The sequence below is a fragment of the Pseudogymnoascus verrucosus genome (genome assembly GCF_001662655.1).
Source record: "Pseudogymnoascus verrucosus strain UAMH 10579 unplaced genomic scaffold scaffold_13, whole genome shotgun sequence".
NCBI classification, from domain to species: domain Eukaryota; kingdom Fungi; phylum Ascomycota; class Leotiomycetes; order Thelebolales; family Thelebolaceae; genus Pseudogymnoascus; species Pseudogymnoascus verrucosus.
The window spans coordinates 429,883-439,626 of record NW_017263664.1 but is presented as its reverse complement, the minus strand read 5'-3'; the positions used below and the strand labels follow the sequence as shown (position 1 = coordinate 439,626).

Here is a 9,744-nt window from a genome sequence, read left to right as displayed (position 1 = left end):
CTTAGACATTCTTACGTCCGGCATTTCCCCCGAAGCCCGGTGATGCATTCATCTAGGCCCTCATTTAACAATGGCTAGCTGCTTTTAGGTTCTGAGTGAGCAGCAAACAAGACGGTAGCGTGGCGCCTCGATTGTTATCAGAGGGTCGGGCTAGGACCCTGGACCCGGGACCCTGGACCCTGGACCTTTCTGAAACCCCCACCTGGCAGGACCAACATACCTACCGAGTTGCTAATGTCCTGTCCTGTCCCTCACCCTCCTTCTTGAAACATTTAGGATGGTCCGTTACACGGAACAATCATTTCAGGGAATGTCATATACTTTACCGAAAGCGTCACTGCACATGCAGATCGCTCCCGGAGCCATTTATCGACGCAATTTCTTAAGGCCTGTTCTGTTGCCACTCCAGTACTCACCTTCTGATGCCAGTCTTTTGCACCTCTCTTTGTTCAATCGCAAATTCACCACGCTCTTTAACGGCGCCTTATTCCTCAATTTATCTCTCGATTTGGTCACTCGTTTGCAACTTAATTTGATTCCGTAGTTCAATATGCGTTCAATCTTTATTTCACAACTCATCGGTCTCCTGCCTTTGATATCTGCCTTCGTTCATCCCGGGCTCTTGGTTAACAATGCAGACATCACTCGCATAAAGTCGAAGCTTGCTGCACAGCTAGACCCTTGGCAGAGCTCGTGGGTCAAACTCACTGGTCTGGTGTATTCTCAGTCTACCTATACAAATAATGCTGTGCCGGGCGTCTATCGTGACACTGCAAACGGTGCTATAGCAAATGCTCAGCTCCTCTGGCATGATGCCGCCGCAGCCTTTGCCCTCGGATTGCGTTGGAAAATCGAGGGCGATGAACAATATGCAAAAGCCGCAGCTGCCATCCTTGTCGCCTGGGGAGAGACTCTGGAGAACTTTGACATTGGGGACGACGAATACCTAACGGCTGGCCTACAAGGTCATGAGCTGGCCAATGCTGCCGAGCTGATCCGGGACTACGCGCCTTTCGCTGAGAGCGAGATGCAAACTTTTGCCAACATGTTTTCCAGGACTTTTCTAGCCAAGAACCTATACTTTCTCAATCATAAAGCCCCTTCGGAACACAACGTCCGACATTTCTTTGCCAATTGGGAACTTTGCAATATGGCTTCAGTTATGGCCTTTGGAGTACTCACAGACAACTCGACCCTGTTTGATTTTGCGGTTGAATATTTCAAGAATGGGATTGGTAATGGTGCAATCAACAACTGTATTACGGACATTGTTGACGAGCCCGGAACCGGGAAAAAAATTGGACAAGGCCAAGAATCTGGTCGCGATCAAGGCCATTCGGGATTGGATTTCCAGATGCTTGGCGTCATTGCACAACAGGCCTGGAACCAAGGCGTGGATCTGTACAGCTACAATAACAGTCGTATTCTTCTCGGGTACGTCTTCGGCCAAGTTACACCGAGGAAGAATCTAGAACTCGACTGACATTGTAACAGAGCTGAATACTATGCACGATATAACCTAGGCAACGAGGTGCCATTTGTGCCTTATACCAATGGTATCGTGTCATATTCCGAGATCAGCAGTGCGTCTCGTGGAGCCTATAGGCCAACGTGGGAGTTACTATACGCCCATTACGCCCAGATCAAAGGAGTCGATGCGCCTTGGACAGAACAATACAAGAATTATACCGTGAGATCAATGGGCGGCTTTGAAGGCGGTGCCGGATCTTGGGGCGAGGGTTCGGGCCATTATGATGGGCTTGGTTGGGGCTCATTGCTTTATCATCGCGATACCGATGATGTTTCTGATATTTCTAGCACGTCCACTACGTCTACCACTCCTGTGCTGCCTACTAGTGCTGCCTCTGCATCTGCGAGCGATCTTACACCCAGTCCATCATCCTTTATTATATCGACTATTTCAACTATTGCTCCCAACAACGAATCTTCTATCGGTCACTTTTCTTCAGATATTGTGTTTACCGCAGCGACGGATTCTGTCATCCTTTTTCCAAGTGACACAATTCCGATGGGCGATGCACATACGACTCTCATGACATCCACTGCTCGCCCTAGCATCAAAGCTCATCCACAACGTACTGTATATGTTTATTCCTGTGAATAGGACTATCGCGGCTAGGGTATCTTAACTTTCGTTCAACCACAGCGCGACTACGGGTAGCCTGCGTGATTATTTTAACAGGGGATATTTAGCCCCGACAGCTCCTTCTGAGCGTTTAGTGAATACGATACTTCCTATTCCAAGTGCCTGCGTCGCTATTGGGTGGCTTGAGTTCTGCCCCATCGCTTGATTGTTATATCTAAATATTTGAGATAAAGTCGGGGACTTAACGAAAGGGGGGGTCATCGGATTAAGTTTAGGTACTCTTGTGGCGGACATTAATTCCATTCTGTCGTAGATATGTCATTTCCTACCTCACCCCCGTCCTTGATAACGTGGAGGTTCTGTCGTTTTATCCGTTCAAACAACGCTACGTCCGGCAGACCCACAATGAGATTCGTATTTCCATTGGAGTTACATGTGAGTGATCATTTTTGAGGCAGAGCTATGTGGGTTCCAACATGATACGACATACCGAGGTATGTTGACCGACAATGGCTGTGCCATTGGAGACGACGAGGTCGTCCTTCAACCTCCACGACTGCATCGGGATCATATCCCTCGCCGTGAACATCAGCTCGTCATATAAGAGGAGGTGTGCTTGCTGGTATTCCAACACGACGAGTTGCAACACATGCGACATCTGCAATTCCAACCCTCAATACTCCATAATCCATCTGTCTAAGAACCTCCATGCCTAATGCTTTGCAATGGCCTAGAACAGATAGAGCGGCTACTGCAAGATGCTTAGAAGGTGTCTCAGCCAACGTTTTCATGGCGTAAACACGACCTGAAATCAGAGAGCTCGATATGCGCATAAAGGAGACAACGGCAAATATGCCTGATACATCTGACAGACACTCAGTCCAGTATAAGGAGCGACAGAAGTTATATACAGACAAATAAACGCTGCTCCGACTAGCAAGGGAATTATAGAAAGAGAAATGGTTCTCAATTATGCCTCTCTTCGTAAGGTTAGATACTCAATACGTACACAGCAACGCCACAATACATGCTAACCTCTATGGGTATCTCTAATCGTTCCGGTGCTATCATTAGAATTGTCCATTTGCACATCACGCAATTTCGGAGCCAATTTCTTCAGGTCTTCAATCAGCTCTGGCATCAACTCCCTGGACCTCCCCAACGCCACCCCCAACCCTTCAATCCGTCCATTCCTTTCTTCTATCTTTTCAACAGTATTGTCTCTATCTCGCGTCAATTCTTCCCGATCTTGTTGCATTGTGAGCATGGCCTTATCCCTGACCTGCCGTAGCTCTCCTTGCTGGGCTTCTGGCGTCATGTGAATCAGCTCGTTGTACCTGTTCTCTAAAGCTTTGATTTCGGCTTCCTTCTCATCGAGCTTCTCTTCATAGCCTTGTAGAGTCTTGATATCTCGGGGAATGGATGACTTGAAATCTTCAATATTTTGAAAATAAGTGGGAAGATTTGCTAGCAACTCTTTGACAGAGATATGTACGATGTTAAGCTGATTCAGTACCGAAGTAATTGTCTGTAGCGCAGTATCTTGCTCTTTAAGAGCTTCTTTTGCCATTAATAATCTTCTTTTCTTTTGCTGCTCAAGCAACATCAAGTGCATCTGGTAGTCCTGCAATGCGTGGTTTCTAACATAATTATCTGGGCCATTGTGGTTCATCCTAACGACTGGACAATCTGGCTGTCTAGCAAGGGCTAGTCCTTGATATTCTTAGCTAGTTGACTTCGGGACAGCGAACATGTTGGGATAGTTAGTGATAGGGCCTTTGGCAGTGTTTCCATTAATAAGGGTTTGCGAATCCTACATACTAACAGACTCGTGGGCAATGGTGCCAGACAGCTCTTCTTCTTAGCGAGACTAGCCAACTATCATTAATCTTTTCCTATTTTGATGCTTCGGATCACCAGCTGGAATAGGCTCATAGATACTTTAAGGCTGGCCTTCGATCGTTGAGTATTGTCGGGATCGGAAATCTTGATCTGATTATTAAGCTGGTCCTCGAAACCTTGCTTTCTGGCTCAAGAAGGTAAATCCAACTATATCAGATTGCGGGCGCAAGGCTGCTTGATGGCTGAAGGAAGGCTTAGAAACAAAAGATTCAATTTTGTTGTTCGCCACGATGATTTTTGACGTTGTCTGGCACGTGTTCCTGCTGTGTAACCCCCAAAATCATCATACCACACCAACCACAAGGAGGACGCCACAAGTGGCAGGCGCGCGGAGACTTGCGCAAGTCACTTTATCGACAGCGGCGATCCACCCTCAGCTGCACCTGCAGAGTGTAACCGCTTAAGGTAGGACTTCGGTTCGCACCGCTAGTATAAACTAGGGGATTTAGGCGCTACGCATTATCCGCTTTGGCAAATCTGGCACTCCTGTCAACGCCGGCGCCCCCCAAGCGAAGCGGGCGAAGGCATGTGTCATTAGGTCCATTGCACATGTCTACAGTGTACGGCCTAATCGTTGTAGGCCTGCGACGACTCGTACCTCCCCGTGGGCTGGGAACCTAAGTCTCTTCGATGAAGACCACCCAGAACTGAATCGAGTCAGACTTGAGAGAGCGTTGTTGGCGCGGCATAGGTGGTGATACGATGGCGTAGCTCCAACGAACAGAGGACCACATGGTAATGAGATAGCTAGTATTACCTCCTCATCATAGGCTCCAATTGCTCCAATAGTTGGAGTCCACGTTTTCTTCACGCTCGTGATGAGATGTGATAGCCACGCATTAGCGGCTACGGAATAACAATATTCCAGCAGATCGAGAGACCGTTGATGTGGTTTGTTGCGTGTGAAGTTACACTTGGCTAGGAGAATGACCGAGATTTGTCGAGTCTATTGATGGGGACTTGTAAGAAATGTCTCCCTCGTTGTATTTGAAGCGGTAAGTAGGTTCAATTCTTGAAGCCTCTTATTCCTCTCTGTGAATATCTTCCGCAACAAGCTAATCGCCGATCACAACTTTTGTGAGAGCGAGCTAAGCGTAGAGTCTCTACTTTCGTGGCTCGGTCAATGACGAATCACCTTGGGAAAGGTTAAGAGAGCAATGCCTTACATGGTGTTTTAAACTAAGGGCTAAACTTCAGTCTAACGCGAAAGTAACGCGAAAATGACACGAAAAGTTCACTTCGCCCCATTATGCTCACCCTGCTCACGCACTGCTCACCCTGCTCACCCTTCGCTTTACCCTTCAAAGCGGCAAGGGGCCCAAATTCCACGCTATGCCTATTGGCACGATTGAGAGTATAGAGCGAGTAGATTACAAGCTTGTGTATGGCAGAGCGGACGGGATGCCCAATTCTCTTGAGTCTATGGTCGTATTTGATAGTCATGTGTATGTCGGGGACTAAATATAGATGTTCTGTGTGAAAGTAGATGGTTTGAGGGCGGTGGTGGGAGGATGGCTGATTATCATTTCAGCTTCCATGTCACGGCAAGAAATTAAGGTGGTCAAAGTAGGTATGATTAAATAACAGATTTAAAAACTGCAGGCCTTCTTTCGGCGGGGTTGGCAAGAATAATCATCATAATCATGGATATTTAAATACTCAAATCTTATATAACCATGAATATATATCTGTAAGCATAGGTATTGATGATGATGGTTATTAGCTTTCGAAAACACGAATAGTTATTATTATGATTATGTGCTTTTGAAAACCAGGAATATTAACGATGATGATTATTGGTTTTTGAAAACCATAGGTAGTCATGATTATGATTACTTGCCTCTGGAATAATAATCATGCTTCTTATGATTATTAATAAATAATCACGAATATAATCAACCGCCGACTTTCGGAGATGTAATAAAATCGCTGGCTGTAACTGTAGCATTTAAATTTGTCAAGCAATATCAAGGTACGTGGATCAACACCCTCTTAAATCCTGAAGTGATGATAGAAGATATCAACCAGCAGTATTCCCAGCGCATATAGTAATACTGTTTTGCCGTTAGTTATACTGTTGTAATGTCGTTGAACTCCCCACCTCACCACTTCCTGCCTCAGGCTCCAACCTCCCCAAAATTCACAAGCCATTTCCCGTCCCCATCCCCAACTTTTTTACCGACTGTTGAGCCGTTGAATTACGCGAACACGCCCACGCACCCCAATACCTGCGATCTCCGCACCCGCTAGCCCCCTGCACCACCTCACCGATTTCCCGTGATCCCCTGAAAATCGGTCGTCCAGACCGTAACCGCAGCCGCAGCCCGCCAAAAACGCGCCCGCCCTTCCATTTATCTCTAGACATTTCCCCCCCTCGTTTCTTTAAAAAACAATATATTATCCTTATCCATCAATATCTCGGTGCATTTCATCACTCATCTCAATCGAGAAACCCATCGCTCAATCAATCTTCCGAACCCCGCATCAACCTTCCGATATCCCCCATCGGGACCCGAAACTCTTGGCTTCCCTGTCTGTTATCAAGCGCTACTCGGTTATAGCTGTAAGAGCATCCAATCCATCCCTCGCACCTTCACCCCCCAACACCACCAGTACCTCACAAAAACTCCTTCTCGCACACTCTCCGCTCCTTCCTCCGGTCCCCACACTTACTTACCCCGAATCCAGCCCAGCGTCGTTCTCTCCGCGTTACCGACATCTCCTCCTCACCCTCCGCAACGAAGCACCCCGTCTTCCTTGGTCAGGACCCCCTAAACGCATCAGATCCGCCAGCATGTCCGTCGCCGTCGTCGAGACTCAGCCTCCCAAGCTGGAGAAGAAGCCCGTCAAGTTCAGCAACCTGCTCCTCGGAGCAGGGCTGAATCTTTTCGAGGTGAGCATATACCACATACCCGCGTGTCCACATGCCTATTTGTCCCGATTTCCCATGCCGAGGATCGGGATTGGGCAATTTGGAGATGGATGATGATAGGAGCACACGACTGACGAATTGCATTAGGTGACAACTCTCGGCCAGCCATTGGAGGTCACCAAGACCACCATGGCCGCCAACCGCGGTGACAGCTTCGCCGGCGCCCTGGGCCGCATCTGGGGCCGTGGCGGTGTCTTTGGCTGTTAGTCCCCCATCCCATCCCCGGATTCCCCCACAAACCCCACACACCCCCCAAAAAACCCGTAACTAACCTTTCCTCTCTCCAGTCTACCAAGGTCTCATTCCCTGGGCCTGGATCGAAGCCTCCACCAAAGGCGCAGTCCTCCTCTTCGTCGCCTCCGAAGCCGAATACTACGCCCGCACCTTCGGCGCCGGCGACTTCACCGCCGGCATCAGCGGCGGTGTCGCCGGTGGCGTCGCGCAGGCCTACGCCACCATGGGCTTCTGCACCTGCATGAAGACCGTTGAGATCACCAAGACCAAGCTCGCCGCCACGGGCGTCGCTCCCCAGTCGACTTTTGCCACCTTCGCGGATATCTACCGCAAGGAGGGTATCAAGGGTATCAACAAGGGCGTGAACGCTGTCGCGATCCGTCAGATGACGAACTGGGGGTCCCGCTTCGGACTCTCGCGTCTTGCCGAGTCCGGGATCCGCAAGGCGACTGGGAAGGAGGAGGGCGCTGCTCTGGGAGCGTGGGAGAAGATCCTTGCTAGTGGGCTGGGTGGAGGGTTGTCGGCGTGGAATCAGCCGATTGAGGTTATTCGCGTGGAGATGCAGAGTAAGACTGCGGATCCGAATAGGCCGAAGAACTTGACGGTGGGGAAGACGTTCAGTTATATTTACTCGCAGAATGGGATTAAGGGGCTTTATCGCGGGGTGGTGCCTAGGATTGGGTTGGGCGTTTGGCAGACGATTTGTATGGTTGCTATGGGTGATATGTGAGTATCTCCTTTCTCCGTTCCTGGGTGGTGGCATTTTGTCCATCACCGACCGCCCTTTATTGTCTGCGGACACGTTTGCTGACTATTTCCACAGGGCCAAGAGCTACGTCGAGAAACTCACCGGCGACTCGGTCACAGCGAAGCATTAGACGGCGTTTTTTGGGGGATACCAAACATATCCATCATGGGAGGCATTACCATCGCAAGATGAATTGTGTCACGAATAGGTTCTAGCGCGCGCAAAAGAAATAGACGGAACGGAACGGGATTGACTTCAGTTGTTTTTTCTTCCTTTTATTATAAGTTGTAGTTACACAGATGGGCGTGTTAATCGATATGAGATGTTGTGCCCTATACCTTTTTTTCTTCTGTGCGAGGTGGTGGTATGTTGCTGTGCTGTGATATTTATTTCTTCTGATATAGTCAATTTCCTGCCCGTGCTCTCTCTCGCTGATAAAATGTTGTTATTAAACCACTCGTAGACAAAACGCCTATAAAACAGGAACGAAGCTCATGGCGTGGAGCTTGATCGATGACTCTGGCTACAGACCAGGAACGAGGCTCAAGGCATAAACATCGATTTGTATCCTATTACGCCGTGATATTTTATTTCTCCCGTCTACTGAATCCCAGCCCGTCCTCTCTCAGCTGATAATGTTGTTACCAAACCACTCGTAGACCCTACACCTATAGACCAAGACCAAGACAAAGCTCATAGCATAGACTCGATTCGTGTGTTATTATGCTTGTGATATTTATTTCTTCTGTATACTCAATTCCCCACCCACCCCGTCTCCTCCCATTGATAACAACGTTGTCATTGAACTCCTCCCACTGATAATAACGCCGTTACTGACCAGCTGTAGATTCCAAGGCTCATGGCAATAGCTTGATTCCTACCGTGGAGTACGTGCGCACCTTGCTCCTTCATCTCCTGTCTTTCTTGCATGTGTCTACCATGCCATCTCGGCCTATTAAGCTCACGTCCCCCTATCCCTCGGCGACGACACGACGACACGACGCGCAAGCAAACAAGCAAGCAAGAAAGCAAGCACGCGCCTCGGTATGTAGTGAATCCACAGTTTAGTTTTGCGAAATTAACCCATCTACTACCATCCCATGCCGTTACCCCCTTCCCCTTTCTATCTGTCTCCCCTTTCCCATCCATCTCATCCTACGCCCTGGTCTAGGTCAAGGTCTATCCACAGCTCCATCACAGCTCCATCACAGCCCTGTATTATACTTTCCAGCATACCTTATTATACAGTAGTACTCCTTCCCTCCTCATTATATCTCCCACCCACCCTATCCCACCTAGCCGCCCCACGTGTGAAACAGACAAACGGCACCGCATCTAGAACGGGTTAACTTAACTTACCTAAGTAAGCGACTCATTCGACTCGGTCTGAGCGCGGCCCGTGGCGTTGCGTGGGTGTTTGGTTTGTTTGCAGCCACGCAGGGTAGGGTGTGGTGTGTGGACAGGGAACCAGGGGTGTGTGAAAAGAGAGATTAGAAAAGGTGTGTGTGGTGATTAGTCAGCTAGACGCCCCTTACGTACTCCCTCTTCTCTCCCCTCTCCCTCCTCCCCCCCTCCCGGCGTCGGTCTGGGTATTATTTCCTCGTGACTTGACTTAACTTGACTTGGACTATGATGATGTAACGACAACCACCACCGTTGGTTGTTATGAGTCGCGCGCGGTCGGTACGGGAGGGGATATATGATAGCTTAGTGAATATGAAGCTAGATCAGGTCTGTACGGGAGGGGAAAGGGATGAGATGCGCGGTGATGCGCGGTGGTGGTGGCCGATGTAAAGAATGCGATGACGTCGGTGGAATGCG

At 48.9% G+C, this 9,744-nt stretch overlaps 3 protein-coding genes across 3 annotated transcripts; 2 read left to right on the top strand and 1 right to left on the bottom strand.

Annotated features, from left to right (window-relative positions):
• The first annotated feature begins 288 nt into the window (after positions 1-288).
• VE01_03819 (uncharacterized protein) lies at positions 289-2,346 on the top strand. The gene is made up of 2 exons (XM_018273301.2): positions 289-1,434; positions 1,495-2,346. The coding sequence occupies exons 1-2, from the start codon at positions 551-553 to the stop codon at positions 2,123-2,125; spliced, it is 1,515 nt and encodes a 504-aa protein (XP_018131960.1). The 5' UTR covers positions 289-550; the 3' UTR covers positions 2,126-2,346.
• Positions 2,347-3,073: 727 nt separating this feature from the next.
• VE01_03818 (uncharacterized protein) lies at positions 3,074-3,779 on the bottom strand (the record flags this gene model as incomplete). Its single annotated transcript, XM_018273300.1, has 2 exons — positions 3,074-3,087; positions 3,143-3,779. The coding sequence occupies 2 exons, from the start codon at positions 3,777-3,779 to the stop codon at positions 3,074-3,076; spliced, it is 651 nt and encodes a 216-aa protein (XP_018131961.1).
• Positions 3,780-6,419: 2,640 nt separating this feature from the next.
• On the top strand, positions 6,420-8,337 carry YHM2 (Mitochondrial DNA replication protein yhm2). The gene is made up of 5 exons (XM_018273299.2): positions 6,420-6,572; positions 6,698-6,902; positions 7,029-7,143; positions 7,229-7,901; positions 7,999-8,337. The coding sequence occupies exons 2-5, from the start codon at positions 6,804-6,806 to the stop codon at positions 8,051-8,053; spliced, it is 942 nt and encodes a 313-aa protein (XP_018131919.1). The 5' UTR covers positions 6,420-6,572; positions 6,698-6,803; the 3' UTR covers positions 8,054-8,337.
• The last annotated feature ends 1,407 nt before the right edge of the window (positions 8,338-9,744 follow it).